The 18,455-nt window shown below is 39.2% G+C and overlaps 1 protein-coding gene across 2 annotated transcripts in view; it reads right to left on the reverse strand.

Annotated features, from left to right (window-relative positions):
* The window catches only part of XPA (xeroderma pigmentosum, complementation group A), a 23,157-nt gene extending 4,766 nt beyond the window's left edge, over positions 1 to 18,391 (reverse strand). Inside the window, exons 1-6 of one of the 2 annotated variants that reach the window (XM_011993742.1) lie at positions 18,109 to 18,391; positions 14,609 to 14,719; positions 10,441 to 10,546; positions 8,010 to 8,175; positions 5,880 to 5,997; positions 3,136 to 3,365 (exon numbers count right to left, since the gene is read on the reverse strand). In XM_011993742.1, the coding sequence (XP_011849132.1) occupies positions 3,160 to 3,365; positions 5,880 to 5,997; positions 8,010 to 8,175; positions 10,441 to 10,546; positions 14,609 to 14,719; positions 18,109 to 18,280 (879 nt within the window). In that variant the 5' untranslated portion in view covers positions 18,281 to 18,391 and the 3' untranslated portion in view covers positions 3,136 to 3,159. The remainder of the gene's footprint in view (positions 1 to 3,135; positions 3,366 to 5,879; positions 5,998 to 8,009; positions 8,176 to 10,440; positions 10,547 to 14,608; positions 14,720 to 18,108) is intronic. The other variant, XM_011993743.1, reaches the window with a different exon arrangement.
* Between the last annotated feature and the right edge of the window lie 64 nt (positions 18,392 to 18,455).

An 18,455-nucleotide genomic window follows, 5' to 3' on the forward strand; every position in this document is an offset into this window, starting at 1 on the left:
CAGATTAGACATAAATACTAAATCAATGTTAAATTTACCCAAGTTAACAATATACTTTGGTTGTGTAACAAAATATATCCCTATTAGGAAATATACACTGTAATATTTATGGGTAAAGGGTGGTAATGTATACAACTTAGTCTTAAATGGTTCAGAAAAAAATAAATACTGTATCTGTATAGAAAGAGCATGCAAATGATGCAAATAGCATAAAGTGTTAACAGTAGGTAATCTGGATAAAGGATATATGAGTGGCCCTTTGTATTATTATCCTTGCAAGTTTTTATAAGTTTGAAATTATTTCCACACAAAATAGTTTAAAAAGACAGGAGCTAGTTTGAAGGGGATTCTACTGGACAAATTTTGGACAATTTCAACACCAAAATGAATCATGACTGGAATGGACTATAATACATTGACTTCAGAATAAGAAACAATGAGTCCAGCTGATGCTTTAAAAAAAAAAAAAGTTTTTAAAAGGAGAAAAGCTCCTCTTTCCAAAAGCCAAATAACAATTACAGAAAGTGACAGAAGTAAAAAATCACCATTTATATCCACCACAATAATAACTAAAGTAAGACTCAGCCCTGTGTACTAAATAAAACCACTAAGGAAAGGTAAGGAATGAGATATTCACACAGTATTAGAATTCTTACTAATTACAAAGGATAAAGGGTACCTTTACAATGGACAAACGTGGCAGACACCACCTTAACTAAGCAGTCAAACTACCACTCCCTTAAAAGAGCTGGTACCATGTGTCTACTGATAAATGCTCAAACACATCAGCTTGAAAGTATTCCCACCAAAAACATTCGACCTGAGTCTAACTGTGAGGAAACAAGCAGCTAATAAATCTGAATGGAGGGACACACTGAATAGCAGCTGGCCTGGGCACTGACTGCAAAATGTCAATGTCGTGAAAGACAAAAAAGGCTGAGAGACTAGTTTAAAAGCAACTATCACTATGCATCATCCTTGAATAGCACCTGGATCCAACAAAAAGCTGTCAAGGACACCAAAATAACTGGGGAATATTAAATTATACACAAGACAGCAGCATTATATTAATGCTAAATTTCTTGAGTATGATCATTGTTCTTTAGCTAGGTAGAAGAACACCACTGTTTTTTGTTTTGTTTTGTTTTGTTTTTTGTTTTTTTGAGACAGAGTTTCACTCTTGTTGCCCAGGCTGGAGTGCAATGGCACAATCTCAGCTCACTGCAACCTCCACTTCCCGGGTTCAAGCAATTCTCTTGCCTCAGCCTTCTGAGTAGCTGGGACTACAGGTGCCCACTACCATACCCAGCTAATTTTTGTATTTTTAGTAGAGACAAGGTTTCACCATGTTGGTCAGGCTGGTCTCAAACTCCTAGCCTCAGGTGATCTGCCCGCCTCGGCCTCCCAAAGTGTTGGGATTACAGGCGTGAGCCATTGCTCCCAGCCGAATGCCATTGTTTTGAGGAAAAACATGCTGAAGTATTTGTAAGAATCACAATGTCTGCAAGTAACTTAAATGGCTTGGCAAAATATGTGTGTGGAAGAAAAAGTAAATATGGCAAATGTCAACATCAGGTAAATAAAAAAATTTAAGATTAATACTTTTTTCACATTACTTCATTTAACAACTTAAAACTTAGGAAAGCAGAAATCAACTACCTACTGCTGAGAATGGGAAGGAGGTAGTTGTAAAAACAAGATAAGGCTTTAGAAGAGTGAAAGAAGGTCTGTAGGTCTGAAATTGACTTTGGGGAAGCCGAGGAAACCTGGCATGGGTGCAGGTCCTACGCAGTGCTGAAGGCCTAATTGAAGCTGGAGACAAAATAGTGGTTTACCATGAGCCAGCCTCCTAGTTCCACTGGCCTAGAATTTCACAATGCTGGAAGCTATTAACTAAAGGACTGCCTTTTGTGGAAATTTATAACAATTTTCATGGTAACCAGTCTTGTTACTGATATATTCAGGGACTGCTTGTACTTTTTACACAAAAAAATTTTCTCCTAAATCCTTTTTTAAATGAAAATGTTATTTTATACCAATCTAAAACTTGTATTCAGTTTAACATCTTGGTTTTGCAAAAGAGGTGGTCTGTATTCAAGGAAACCTTTTCAATGCTGCTTCTGAGGTCAACTTATAAGACAACTAACTGAGACAGACAAGATACTACTAAATGCTTCATGGTAGGGCAGGAAGTATTGACTCATGGTGCCCCCTGTTAACAGGAGGAAAAAAAAATTACAAGGAAAAGACACAAAGATAATATGATGCTTTGGTCTTATTTAGTCCTCCATAAACTAAACTAAAGCAGAGTAACAGAGAACTGAGTCTCCCAAACTCTCTTGAGAGATGACTCCAAAGATTCATAAATATAACCACAGACCCACAATGTAAAATGTCCACAAACTTGGGTCTCCATAGGAGATTTCTTACCTACCTCTTTTGGGAGGAAAGTACATAGTAATAAATAATGAAAATGAATTTATTTTCCTCTTTTTAGAAGGGTAACCTCTACCAGTATTGAATAAGAGAAAGCTGGTATAACTAAAGAAAAGCCTTATCTCTACCTTATTTATAGAGTAGACATGCAAACCCAAAAAGTTCTGTACATTTGAACCAGGTGAACGTTCCCATCTAATATTAAGGCCAGTGCATCCTGAAGTTTTGAAATCAAAACTGATTTCTATCATCTATAACTGATTACTGTAATGTGTAACGGTCCTTTCGCACGCCTTAAGATGCCTGTTCACTACTTCATCCTTCAAGGCTCTCCTTGCTCCTGGAAAAGAGGAAGGACTGGTGGAGGGCACTGAAACGGCCAAATTCAAAAGAAATCTTTCCAAATACTCTCAATCGGTCCTTTGAAGATTTTGATATAGAGTTTTGATACCAGTTAAAAAACTGAACAGCAGTTTCTGCCTTCTTGTATCTAAAATCCGTTAACAATTTGAATTCACTAACAAGAAAACACTTTGTCTTTCACCCTATTTTTATATATCTATATAGATATAGATCTATATAGATATATACACACCTTACACTATTTAAACTATAAAATTATTTTTGGTAGTCAGATCAGTTCTCAAATTGCTAAAGTAGAAGATCATATTCTCAAAGCAGGTAAATATAATCTCTTACCTTCCCATAAAGAAGTAAACTGTGTCAGCTTCTTTGCGGATCAAAATCAGAAGACCAAGAGGAACCAGGTTCCAATTTCTTTTCAACTAAAATACTTTTAGACTTGCTTTTATTCCTCTCTGTTCTGAGCCTCTGAGGAAACTGTACAGTAAGCTCCTTGTGTCTACTCTCTACAGTGTCTACTCCAATCTCAGCCCTTTGTGGCCTATTCAGGAAGGCAGGAACAACCTCTAAAGTAAATCAACAAGAAGCCATAATTAAAGGCGGCATCACACTGACCTCTCTGAACATTAAATACCAGAAGACAGTGGACTAATGTTACAGAACTTAGGTATTCATATGCACAAAAGCAGAAAAACATTTCTATTTGCAGAGACTTGGAAAATATATGACTCATGTAACCACTTTGGAAAATTTCCTCGAAAGACATGCTTCATTCAAGTAAGAAGCGAACTGGAAAAGAAACCAGACCCAAGAGGTCTAACTCTATGAAAAACTTCAGGGCAAGTTCAAACTCTTCAAAATGAGGACAACTGACAGTAGCTTATCTGGTGACTAACAGCAGCAATTTAATGTAATGAGAAAAAAAGCCAATTACATTAAAGTTCATATTTCTTTAAAAAGTAATACCAATGGAAACTAAATCTTTTTGAAGAGTTCTGTTCATACTAATAATATATATGCCACATAGAATTTTTATTTAAAAAGCATGTGATGAAATGGATGCCATCGTCTTTCATTCTGTTTGTCAAATTACAGGAATTTGTTACCATTAGATGACACTGTGACCAAACTACAGAATTAGTATCTAAGAAAGTACAGACAGCCCTCGTTTCAAAAAATATTTCATCACCTTGCAGATACAGGTTTTTAATTAATACTTATTATTTTATCCATATATTATTATCTGCACCAAAATACCACCTGGAAATGGTTTAAGGAGGCAGCAGACAGGTAAGAGTTGAGGTGATTTCAGGTAGCTGGAGTTAAAAAATCCTAGGCTAGTATATAACTAATCTATAACTCTGTCCTCTCTTTCACACCTCTTAAAATGCCTTTTCGCTACTTTATCTTTCAAGATTCTCCTTGCTACTGGAACAGAGAAAGGACTGGTGTAAAGCATTGAAAAGACTAAAGGGCCAAATTCGTAAGAACTCTTTCCAAATCCTCTCAATACAGCAGTGGCTAATTCTGGGGAGTTCTTTAATGAAATGTTCTTAGGTGACACAACTTATTACAGGAAACCTCTCTACAAAGCCATGAATGTGTGCCTTACCTTGTGATTCAGGAATTGCTAAGTAACTATATAAAAAGATGTGTATGCGGATGTTGATCATGGAGTTGCTGGCTTAACTTCGTGTCAAATAGTGCTTCCATTTTTATTTTTAAAAAATTTTAAGGATCTTAGGATAGAAAAGAACAGGAAGAGCAAAAATTAAAACGTTGCTGATGATTGTCTCTGAGTAGGAAAATCATGTGATAAGAGCTCTTTGTAATTCTCTAACTTTTCCGGGAATTACACTTGTAATGACAAAGGAAAAACAAATCCTCACAATGAGAAGGATTACAACAACGTGTTCCTCACAACAAGGAAGGCTTACGTTCAATTTTTGGTTTTGCTTTTTTGTTTTTAGACATCTGATCTTATCTTATTCATTCTCCAAAACCACTTATTAATCCAATCCAAACCACTCCAAAGCCAATTATGAAAAACAAAAGCAAAATTATATGGATAGGACATTCATTTTCAATGAATTAATTTAGTATATATATAAAACCCAATATATACATAAAGTATGTGTTATCTCTACACAGTGTACACTACAATGGGCCTCTGCAAAATTACTGCATGAAGAACATGGATGTTTCCTTTTTTAAGGCTCTTTCAGGGATTCTGTGATAGAGCAGACAGTGACCACTGTGCTCCCACAGCACCGCTCGCTCATCACTATCATGGTACCTAGCACACCTGCACGATTTTAAGTTTCTCTCCTGACAAATTCTGACTCCAGAATTTATGTTAGCACAGTGCCTGGCACATAGTTGACACTTAGTAAACATTGGATGCATTGATAGATGGATGGATGAAAATTTCAGACAGACAGACTTAACAGACATACATACCTGGATGGATAACAGGGACAAATTAATGCAGAGATAGATGGACAAGGGAATGCATGCAAACACAGAAGCATGGATAGAGAAATGACTACTTCATGGAGACTTTCAGTCAAAAAAGCCTGCTTCCAGTCCCAACTCTGCCAGTAACTATCTATGTAACAAGTCACTCCACCTTTCTGGGTCTTTTGGTCATATATAAAATAAAAGTTCCTTTTAGCTGCTGAATTAGATGACTAAGACTTAGGGCATGGCTCTTCATTTTAAGCAATTAGAGGAGATTGTTGGTGGGCGTGTTTTTTATAACACTATTGATTATACTTAAGATTTAATTGATGCCAAATCCTTGACCAGTGATACCACTCCTGATCCTCACATTGTTCCTATATAAAAACACGATTCACTTTAAGATGATGATGTACATGCTTTTCAGAAATGTCGTATTGTGAGGTTTGAGCTGAGTGCCTTGAAGACCAACATATTGACGCAAACTTTAAGTCATTTTTTTCAACCTCTGAAAAACACATTCCAATCTATTGGCGACATTAAACAGGAAGAATCTAGCTAAAGGCTTTTTGCAAAATGGTAAAACACAATCCTTCACGATATAAAATGTGGCCATCTACCTTTTACTTTTTTATCAAATTTCTTCTGTTTCATTTTTTCTCGGTTTTCCTGTCGGACTTCCTTTGCTTCTTCTAATGCTTCTTGACTACCCCAAACTTCAAGAGACCTCTTCACAATCTACAACACAAAATCCATATTTAAATAAGTTGTGATTCGGACTTGCAAAATATTATAAAGTTATAACTGTCAAATCCACAGGTACCAAAGAATATCTAACTCAAGTATAAATTTATAAATACTTATGAGAAATGTAAAGGTTCTAAATATTAATGATCAGAAACAACTCTAATAAAACATCTATCCAAACCTATGAAACTGTCAGTAAACATATGCTGAATTAGATTATAAATAGAAAAGTTGTCCTCTGACTGTATGGTCACAGGAATCAAAAGTACATGTGGTCAGTGAGTTTGATCAACTGTGGCGGGCTCACCAAAGAAACAGTTTGTTGACAGATTAGCCACATCAGACCTAAACATGAGGTCATCTCCAAAAAATCTCCAACCGCGGGAAATTACCAATTACTACTACTCATCTCCTTCAAGATCAGTAATTGTTTCTATCGACTTGACTTCTGATCTGCAGGATATATATATTTTTTTAATTTTGGTACCGAAATGATGTAAAAAGTCTTCATTCTACTTTTAAAACTTTACATTATATACCTTTATTCTTTATAGTATTTACTCACATTTTAAGAGAATTTACCACTAAGGATTATGCTCAGGATACCTCTCACAATATGTTAAAGGACCATAATATTAATCAGTGTAGCCAAACTCAAATTTCTTACATATTGAAGTGATATACTTGTTTTTCATATATTCTGGGACATCACGTTTTCCACAATTTAACATCCCTGAAAATGCTGCATCACCAGTGCACTTAATGGTACTTTAACAACTCTGAGTCAAAAAGTGATGAAGAACCGGACTTTGAATGGAAAGTTTAGGAATACCATCATAAGTCTTCTGCACTTGCATTTTCCCTTTTATGTATGCAAAAGTTGTGATATATGACAAAAAACTGTAATAAAGTCTACTGGCGCTATTTCACCAAGTATAAAATAAAAGCATCAAGTGATAAGAAAAGCGTATGTTGATTTAATTAGCGGCATTTAAAAATATTTAATGGTACATAAAACAATAGTGAATTTTCTAATCAACAGACTCTTATATTAGTATTTAATGAAATTCAGTACATGTTTTGTTTTACAATACTGTGCTCTAAAGCAATGCCTCCCAATATTTTAAGCTAACAGCACAAAAAGAATATTACAATATTTGTACCACTCTGAGGTAGATACAAGAGACTGCTTGTGACTCAAAGAAACTGGCCTGGGCACTAGCAGTCCTAGCCACTAAGTGGATCAGCATCTTGGCACGCCTGTAACCCATCTGCAGCAAGTGGCGCTGAGAAGACCTGCTCTGAGATTACAGAGCTATATGGACACTCGCTAGCATTCCAGATGGGTAGAGTTAGAGTTTAGGTATTTATGAAATTCCTGAAATTTTTCTTTTTTTTAATATTTCTTTTTTGGTGGGAGATGGAGGTGAAAGAGGGTAAGGAAATGGGGCCTGACTCCCATTCCAACCTTTTTTTAGTTTCCAAATTGTACTCTTAACATCACCCAATAGCAACATGTTTGTTTCAAAGTGCCATATTAGAAGCAAAATGAGGTCAGGCATGATGGCTCATGCCTGTAATCCCATCATTTTGGGAGGCCAAAGCAGGAGGATCACTTGAGCCCTGGAGTTCGAGACCAGCCTGGGCAATATGGCAAAACCCCATCTCTACAAAAAATACAAAAAACTAGCCAGGTGCTACTCAGAAGGCTAAGATGGAAGGATCACCTGAGCCCAGGAAGTCAAGGCTGCAGTGAACCATGATCTCACCACTGCACTCTAGCCTGAGTGACAGAGTGAGACCTTATCGTATAACACAAAAAAAAAACAAAAGCAAAATGAGAAAACATGTTATTAAATGTCATTATACATGACTGTGATGCATATGCAAAACTAGAGAAAAGAGTTTTTCACACTCTGCAAGCAAAAACCAAGCTGACTATGACTAGTTTGTTATTAAGACTTTACCAGAGTTAAATATAATAAACACAACTTATTAGAGACCTGTAACTTTAAGTAGAGTTTCATATCACCCCATTGTGAATGATGTGGATTCTTCTTCACAATAAATTTAAGAGGTGGCTCTCTTTTTTCTAAATCACAGTCTTTCAGAAGATATTCTTGTTTTGCCTCTGTTTTGGTTATAAGCTTATGTTTATCATCAGCATCTCTGAAAACAGATTAAGTCCATTATATAAATTAGTTATTTTAAATAAACTAAGTTTGCAAATGGCCCAGCAACTTAGGGGCACACACAGCAAAAAGGACATATAAAATACTTTTTCCTGCAACTCTCATGGTTAAATTAGCAACATAAGAATTCTAACGGAAAAATACTTTATCTTTTACTTATTCTGATAAGTTGTATTATCTAGAGAAAAAACATTCTTAGCAAAGGGAACAGCAAGGGCAAAGGCTCTAGGGCATGGGTGTATTTTGCAAAGAGAGCTTACAGCAAGAGGACCAGTGTAACTAGAAGACCTGCAGTAAGCGATGGTGAGGAGTGGTGGGAGATACAGTCAGAGACAGTCAGGGCCTTGCAAGCAATGGTGAAGACAATGGTTAGAAACCACTAGAAAGTTTTGAGCAAAATACGATATGAAAAGGAGACCCTAGGGGTACAAAAAGGGTAGTGGGGGAGACAGCAGTTAGAACACTACGGCAGTGGTCCAGGCAAGAGCTGATGGTGGCCTAGACTAAGGCAGCAGTGGGAGAGGATGAGATGCCGATGGATTCAGGATATGGTTTGAACCTAAAGCCAAACAGGTTTGGAATTAATGCACACAGGAGAGTGGAGACATAGCCAGTGAATGAAGCTGGCTTTACTGAAATGGTAAACACTAAAGAGCAGGTACAGGTCAGGGAGGGGAGAAATCAAAGGTTCAATCAGAGGATTCTATCACAAACACATAAAAGTTAAAACTGGGAAGAGCTGTATGAAAGCTAAATAATTCAGAAGTATAAACTAACATGAGACATGTAGACTACATGCTACTAAAACTATCATCTTTGACAATGTTGAAAAAGAATGGAGGCCTGTGTTCCTGATTATGATTAAACATAAAAGCGTAATGTTTCCAGACTTTTCAAGGTGTTGGCAGGACTGCGTTCCTTTCTGGAGGCACTAGGTAAGAATCCATCTCCTTGCCTTTTCCAGCTTCTAGAGGCCACCTGCATTCCTTAACTCATGACCCCCTCCTTCCACTTTCACAGCCAATGATGATGGCTTCTCACATTGCACCACTCACTTCTTCATTAATCGCATGTCCCTCTGACTCTCAGCTTTCCTCTTCCACTTCTAAGAAAGCTCATGTGCTTGTATTCGGTCTACCTAGATAGCCCAGGATAATCTCCCCATCTCAAGGTCTTTAACCTTAATCATATCTGCAAAGTCCCTTTGCTATGGTAAGGTAATATATTCACAACTTTCTTTAAACCAGTACAATAGTTGCTTCCATTTTCTCTTAGAAATAAAATTCTATGTAGTGTTTCATTTCCCAAAAGCTATACTGGCCTTTAAGGAGAATGATGACAATACTGTGGACCTTCACCACTGTGTCGGTGGGAAATGAGTTTGTAATCTGTAGTTCCAGCTGTGGTGCCGGAACATTGCCAGCCATATATCTGATCATGAGACCAGGGACCACACCTCCCTCTCTATCTACCTAGGACTCCGTTCAGCAACAAGCCAATCACGATGGTTCCCAGTGTCTGCAGCAGGGACTCTAAAAGGTCGGGTCCTTCAGGCATGTGAGGAGTTGATTGAGGGCTGTAGGGACAAACTAAGCACAGGGAGCAGGTAAGAGGTCCAACTAAGATTCCAAGATGGTACCTTCAAAGTGCAAAAGATACCAGCACAGCATCTGGCTGAGTCAACAGTAGCGATAGGAGAACCATGTGAAGTGAGAAAGGTTATTCTGGGTGATATAAAAAAAGGATAAAGTCTAGAAGAAAAAGAATGGCAGAATATGGTTTTTCCTCATCTATTCTCTTTATGAGGGTAGCAAAACATGAATGAAAAAGGTATTCTGAGCTACAGTCCTCTCACTGAAGGCCCCAGTCCTCTGACCAAGATGTAACACACCCTGGAATAATTAAGAAATAGAGGGATCATTAGGGCTGGGTGAAGAGAAGGGTTAGGAGCCTGCTACTGAGAGATGTTAAAAAACAAGAACAAAAAAACTCAGGCCAGCAGAAAAAGAAAAGGAAATTTCTATGGCAGAACCATCCTTCCTATTTTATGGGGTATATCATAAGCTTTAATAGTCACAGATTTACCATATTTGGCAAAATAGAAACCATAGAAATTTTAGGAAACGCCCAAAATAAAAATCATAATTACTAAGAAAATATCAAATCCAAACAGATATAACTTGTTTTGCCCTAAACCTACCCATAAACATTAGCAATTAAGAACATCATCTAAAATAAGTACCTGCAGTTATCACAAGTTGGCAAATCAAAGTGGTTCATAAGATAAGAATCCATAAATTCTTTCCCACATTCTTCACATATTACATAATCAAATTCCATAACAGGTCCTAAGAAAAGGAAAATGAACTCTTTAAGTTTCCTTTTTTATGACTAGAACAATATATTTTCCTCTATTTTATTAGCTTATCTGCATGTATGTTATGCCTCACATAAATACACTTAAGTAAAAGACAAAATAAGACCTTGATTATGTTTATCTAAAAAAAAAATTAAAGAGGAAAAGAGAAAAGGAAGTAACATAAAGAAAAAAAACCTAGCAATTCCACAAGTATTTCTGAATCCCAGCCATGTGCAAGGTACCTGTATTAGTGCTACATTACAGCTATAAGAAACTATCACAGACTAAGTGACTTAAAACAACACACATTTATTATCACACAGATCTCTAGTTTATTCTGACATGGATCTCAGTAGGCTAAAATCAAGGTGTTGGCAGGGCTGTGTTCCTTTCTGGAGGCTCTAGGCAAGAATCCATCTCCTTGCCTTTTCCAGCTTCTACAGGCTGCCAGCATTCCTTGACTCAGGACCCCTTCCTCCATCTTCACAGTCAGCAATGGTAGCTTCTCACATGGCATCACTCACTTCTTCCATAATCACATGTCCCTCTGACTCTCAGGTTTCCTCTTCTACTTTTTTGTAGAAAAGGAGTCTTGCTCTGCCGCTCAGGCTGGAGTGCAGTGGCACGATCTCGGCTCAGTGCAACCTCCACCTCTCAGGTTCAAGCGATTCTCCTGCCTTAGCCTCCTAAGTAGCTGAGATTACAGGTGCACGCCACCATGCCCAGATAATTTTTGTTTTGTTTTAGTTTTGTTTTGTTTTTTGAGATGGAATCTCGCTCCATTGCCCAGGCTGTAGTACAGTGGCGTGATCTTGGCTCACTGCAACTTCCACTTCCTGGGTTCAGGCAATTCTCCTGCCTCAGCCTCCCAAGTAGCTGGGATTACAGGCACGCACCACCACACTCAGTTAATTTTCGTATTTTTAGTAGAGATGGGGTTTCACCATGTTGGCCAGGCTAGTCTCGATTTCCTGACCTTGTGATCCACCCACCTCGGCCTCCCAAAGTGCTGGGATTACAGGCGTGAGCCACTGCACCCAGCTCTAATTTTTGTATTTTTAGTAGAGACAGAGTTTCACCATGTTGCCCAGGTTGGTCTCAAACTCTTGATCTCAGGTGATCCATCTACCCTGGCCTCCCAAAGTGCTGGGATTATAGGCGTGAGCCACTGTGTCCAGCCCCTCTTCCACTTTTAAGGAAATTTGTGTGCTTACATTGGGTCTACCTGGATAACCCAGGATATTCTCCCCATCTCAAGGTCTTTGACCTTAATCATATCTGCAAAGTCCTTTTTGCTATGATAAAGATAATATATTCATAGGTTCCAGGGTGATTAAGGCATGGACATCTTTGGGGGCCATTATTTTGCCTACCACAGCACCACTGAAAGTACAAAACAGATTAGTCCCAGAGTGGTAGGGTGAAAAGGGATCTGCTTACAGACAGGGCACCAACATTACACAGGAAAGAGCAATAAACAGCATGGTAACAGAAGAAAGACAACAACAGCATTCACTTCCAAATGGAAACATTTTTTTCTCCCTCCATTCTACCCCCTACCAACAAAGCAAAAAGCTTCTTTATCTGTCTCACCTTCTGGATTATAAACTCCTTGAGAGGAGAGTCTGTATTCAGCCATGTATCCTCAACTCCCAGCACAGAAAAACCACTCTAGGTAAGGCAAAGCTAGATTATTTAAGGACTTCAAATGCCTAGCTATGAAACTTAATCCTGTAAGAACTGTTTCTCCCAGCAAGTCTTTAAATTTTACTAGTAAGGCTGGGCACAGTGGCTCACACCTATAATCCCAGCACTTTGGGAGGCCAAGGTGGGTGGATCACTTGAGTCCAGGAGTTCGAGACCAGCCTGGCAAACATGGCAAAGCCCTGTCTCTACAAAAAAATACAAAAATTAGCCAGCTGTCAATTAGCTGGGCGTGGTAGCAGGCACCTGTAATCCCAGCTACTCTGGAGGCTGAGGCAGGAGAATCGCTTGTGCCCAGGAGGTGTAGGTTGCAGCAAGCCAAGATTGTGCCACTGCACTCCAGCCTGGGCAATAAGAGTGAAACTCCGTCTCAAAAACAAAAACAAAAAAATTAGCGAGGCATGGTGATGTGTGCCTGTAGTCCCAGCTACTTGGGAGGCTGAGGTAAGAGAATCCCTTGAACACAGGCGGTACAGGTTACAGTAAGCCAAGATCACGCCACTGCATTCCAGGCTGGTGACAGAGCAAGACTCTTTCCATATATATATATATATACACACACACACACACACACACACACCCTACCTACATACATACATACATATACACACACACACACATATACATATACATATATATGTAAACACATAAATTTTACTAAGAAGTCTTTAGGCTGAATGCTCCAACTCTCAGAGCTGCCACAATTTCCAATGAGAAGAAAGAGGAGTTGTCAACTGGGCGCAGTGGCTTACGCCTGTAATCCCAGCACTCTGGGAGGCTGAGGAGGGTGGATCACCTGAGACTGGGTGCTTGAGACCAGCCTGAACAACATGGAGAAACCCCGTCTCTACTAAAAATACAAAATTAGCGGGGCCTGGTGGTGCATGCCTATAATAACAGCTACTCAGGAGGCTGAGGCAGGAGAATCGCTTGAACCCAGGAGGCGGAGGTCACAGTGGGCCGAGATCGCACCACTGCACTCCAGCCTGGGCAACGAGAGTGAAACTCCATCTCAAAGAAGAAAAAAAAAAAAAAAGAAAAGGAGAATTGTCATTATGTCATTAATTAACTGTTTGTTTCAAAATATTCCTATCACTGCCTTCCCTTACCTCCTTCGTTATAACACACTAATCTCCAAACTTTAAGAAAACAAACAAACAAAAAAATCATGCTTTTTTTGTAGAATATTAGAGAAGCATATCCACAGACAAAAGGAAAACTGAAAATTTTGGAACAAGGCCAGTGATAGCCAAAGTGGTATATTTGAAAAATTTACCAGGATGCGTTAGAATGAAGAGAAAGTGTGACAGAAATACCAATTAGGAAGCTATTACACAGCATTATTAATTAAAACATTTAAAATGTGCAGTTTTCTAATTTAAAACATTCTTTATAATGGGAATTCCTAAATAAACACAATGATAATTTTCAAATTGTCACTCCCTTTTACATTTACCACTCAGAAACTGGCAGTCTACCATAAGCAAGAGTTGTGTAATTATTTCATTATATATTACAATGTAACAATAATGGAAATAAAGTACACAGTAAAATGTAATGCGCTTGAATCATCCTGAAACCATCCCCAGCCACCCCCCAACCCCACCCCGGGTTTTGTCTTCCACAAAACCAGTCCCTGATGCAAATAAAAACAACTATTTTAACCCTTCAAGTCTCAGCTTCTGCAAACAACGGTATAGACACACACAGATTAGAGCAGCGCAACCACCTACATTGATGAATGCATAACACTTCTGTAGCTACAACTAAAGACTGGAATAGGTTTTCGGTTTTTTTAAATCTGTTATATTGCACTGTTGGCTGCTAAACTTATAAAAAAATAAAGTGTTTCTATCTTTTTCCCAAAGACTGTGAAAGTACCCTTACTGTGAAGATACGTATACACATAAGTGATTTACCAAAGCACTAACCTTAGATCATAGTTATATCCTTCTTTGTATGCTGGTCTACCTTATATTTTGTAAGCTGCTTTCTTTCTCCACAGTTATCTCCCGGATGCTGGCACCTCATTTCAGCCTATCAGGATAATTCTGAGTATTTATTCTACCAATCAATATACTGACTAAGCCTGCCTATTATAAAACAACAGAGAACATCAACCCCTAAGTACATCAGCCACAAGTTAAATAATCATTTCCATATGCATGGCTGTTTCTTTGATTTTTTTAATCTACTAGCAAAACTGCCAAACTTTATCACTTTTATAAAGATAATGTACTCACTAATTAAAGTAATTGCGGCATTATGTAGCATCAGTTTGCATAGAATTAAGCATGTTACTCAAAATAACCAATCTAGATACTTATTTTTCAAAAACTCACTTTACCTGGTTGATGAACAACTTTTCCAATTTTATGTTCTTCTTCTTCTTCCTCTTCTAAAATGAAGCCTCCTCCTGTGTCAATTATCTTTGGGGCTGCTTTTACATTAGCCATGCCTACAAAAGTAAAAGCAGTCAACAATTGAAGTAGGTAAGCCCGTATGTTACCTTGTTCACAAAGAGAAAATTCCTCTGAATTCAATATATCTCACACAACACAAGGATGTCCACGATCACCACTTCTATTTAACATTATACTGAAGGCCCCAGCTAGTCCAACAGAGCAAGAAAACCAAAAAGGCATAAAGGATGAAAAGAAAGAAGTAAAACAGCATCTGTTCACAGATGATGTAATTATGTGTGTAAAATATCCACAAGAATCTACAATTAGAATTAAGAAATAACAACCTAGAAAAAGATGTGTAAAACCTCTGCCCTGAAAACTACAAAACACTAAGAGAAATCAAAGAAGACTTAAATAAATGGAGAAATATACTGTGTATGGATTTTAAGCCTCCATATCATAAAAACATCAATTCTTCACAAATTTATCTAAAGATTCAAGGTGATCTCAGCCAGAACTCCAGCAGTAGGGTGTGTTGTGTTATCTATGTATGTGTGTGTGTGTGTGTGTGTGTGTGTGTGTGCACGCGCGCGCACGCGCGTTCACCCGGAAATTTCCATTTCATATTTTGGGCCATGGTTGACTGTGGGTAACTAAAGCAACAGAAAGTAAAACCTTGGATAAGGGAGGACTAACGTATGCATATCTGACAAAGGGGTCACATTCAGAATACATAATAAAATTCTCTAAGTCAGTAAAAGACAAATAACCCAACTTTTAAAAACAGGCAAAAGATCTGAATAGGCACTTAACAAATGAGGATATCCAAATGGCCAAAAAGCACATGAAAAGGTTCTCATTATCTCTAATCATTGGGAAAATACAAATTCAAACCATAATGAAGTATCATTAGACTCTCACCAGAATGTCTAAAATGAAAAAGACTGACAATACCAAGTGTGAGGATGTGGAGCAACCAGAACTGCCATACATTGCCGGTGAGACTGGAAACTGATACAATCACTGTTTGGCAATACCTGCTAAAGCTGAATATAACTACACCTCTCCTATGACCCAGCAATTCCATCTCCAGGCATATACACAAGAGAAGTGTGCATGTCCACTAAAGCACATAAACAGGAATGTGTACAGAGGTTTCATTCCTAACAGCCCCAAAGTAGAAACAACCCAAATAGCCACCAAAAGGAAAACGGAAAAATTGCGGCATAATACAAAAGAATCTATACAACATCTAAATGCACAAACTACCAATGCATGCAACAAAATGCCTGAATCTCTCAGATACTATGTTGTGCAAAAAAAGGGCAGATACTGTACAGACTCAATGCACATCAATTTCAGAAAGAGGTAATACCAATCAAATGGTCAGAAGAGTATTACTTCTGAGAGTAGAGAGTGGACATCGACTAGGAAGGCGCAACAGGAAAAGTTCTAAGGTTCTGGAAGTGTACATATCTTGATCACTATGGTGTTTACACAAGCATTCACATAGGTAAAATTCAGATGAGTACATTTTACAGTATGTTACACCTCCATTTTTTAAAATAAGACAAATTTAGTATGTTTTATTCTGCTAAAGTCAATCCCCTTCTCTGGCCTCAATTTCTCCCTCTATTAAATGAAAGGATTAGATTATAAGCTTGTTTCCACTGTTAATAGCAATTCTCATTATAACACCTGTTCATTTCTCTGTATCCCTTCATTAGACTGAGTGCCTTTACCTGTATACTTCTGACAAACAGTAAACATTCCATGAGTACCGACTGGATGGATAGAAACGAATGAACCTACTAGAATATGTAATATAAATAGCAAAGTAAATGAATGGAATGACAGTAAGCACAATGAGAATTCAGAACACGGAAGGCTGGAGTAGTCGAGCCCATGACTTCAGCAGGATCCTAAACAACGCTAACTCATGCCCAAAACAAAGCCCAATTTCTCTCTGCTGCTATGACTTGCTGTTTCCCCAGGACCTTAGCAACACTCTTCGTATTCTAAGCAAGTTTTTTCAGTCTCTTTCATGGCGTATTGTCATGGCACACAGAGAAAAAGAAAACTGTATAGTACTTGGAAATAGAAGTATCACAAAGATAAAAAATCCCGGCACTTACCTAACTCTTGAAACATGGTGGGTTGTACTCAACGCTACAATACAGTTCAGTTCTTGGGGAACTGCCTAAGAAATCTTACAGAATGTTCATTCTACCTTGCTTTCCATGATAACAAGTTTAATTTAATACCAGTTTTTGCTATTTTGTACCTTGTGTTCCACAGCCATGTAGTATAGATCTATGGAAACCTTTATGGAATCATGACTATGAATTAATCAGTGCAAATGAACTTTCTGTCCAACTCTAGTGTGTCTCAAGTTGAGAAAGGAATAAAAGGAAACCACTATAAAGCAGAAAGAATGAGACCAGTACCATCAAAAGTAGCTGGAATTTGCAGTTTCGGTGTTAGTACGAATATCAAGACATGCTGCCAGCTTCAGACTCTTCTCACTCTCACTACATCTGGCTGATAAAAAAAGAGTAATAGATAATACAGCTGTAAACTGTGCTCGACACAGGACAGTACAGAGCTCTAGGAACACATGTACTTCATGTTATAGAAGTCGTCCTGAAGAACTGGCTATCAACCAAACTATATTTCAAGTACCCTGGAAAAAATTATTAGTTGGCCCCAGTGGCAAATTCCATAAAAGAATAATCTGCAATGAGAGATCAGTCTTTAATTTATTTCAATCAATAAACATGTTTTGAGTATCTAGCTTTTGCCAAGAAATCGTACAGGTCACATGTCCAAGAAATAGACTCATGGAATCTATGGATTAGAATCTTAAAGGTTTACTATCCAGTCCCTTCTGATTGCTGAATCTCCTCTCCTCCACATAAGTAAGGGTTCTTCCAGTCCCTATTTGAGCACTTCTAGTAACCGGTAGCTCATGAGAAGCAATCCGTTAGACTTTTGGGAACTCCAATTGCTGAAAGTTCTCCCTAACAAACACCAAGAACTGCCTCTTCCACCAACTAGTTCTAGGTATATAGGCTAGAATCAAGAACTAGTCTAACTCCTCTTTCTGGGACAGCTGAGGCCCTGACACCTGGCAGTGGCTGGCACCTCCCAGCCGGGACGGCTGCAGCCCTAAACGAAAAATCGAAGCTGAGCAGCCCAGGTGCAGCAAAGAAGGCCCGGGGGCCAGGAGGCCCGGGTGCGACCGCGGAACGCTCTGTGGTCGTGGACAGGACGCTCTGACAAGGCGGCTGGGCGGATTCTCTCTACGACTGGGGAAGAATCTGCGCACAGACGCCAGCGCAGTTGCCTCGACCCCTGGGCCCCGGGACTCGGCTCGCACGAGCCAGTCTGGGGACCGGGGAGGCGGGGAGAGGGAAGGGGCAAGCGCCGCCGCGGCCCAAACCTCCAGTAGCCGCAGCCGCCGTCGCCGAGTAGGGCCGGGCAGCCAGCCGGGCCTGGCGCAGCATCAGCGCCCGCTGTCTCTTCCGCTCGACACTCGCCCGCACCGAGGCAGGCAGCTCCGTGGGTTGCTCTAAAGCCGCCGCCTCCGGCGAAGCCCCGTCGGCCGCCGCCATCTCCGAGCTACTCCGAGGACCCAGCTCCCAGGACCACGCACGCGCACTGCGCGCCCAGGCCAGCCGACCGCCCCGCACAGTCTCTGCGTTCCCCGTACCCAGCGGCCTTTCGGAGTGAGAGCGCCTGCGCAGTTAAGGGGCTCGGCGTGGCCTGCAGGGGCGCTGTGCGGAGTCT

This window comes from Mandrillus leucophaeus, unplaced genomic scaffold (genome assembly GCF_000951045.1).
Source record: "Mandrillus leucophaeus isolate KB7577 unplaced genomic scaffold, Mleu.le_1.0 Scaffold433, whole genome shotgun sequence".
Lineage (NCBI taxonomy): Eukaryota > Metazoa > Chordata > Mammalia > Primates > Cercopithecidae > Mandrillus > Mandrillus leucophaeus.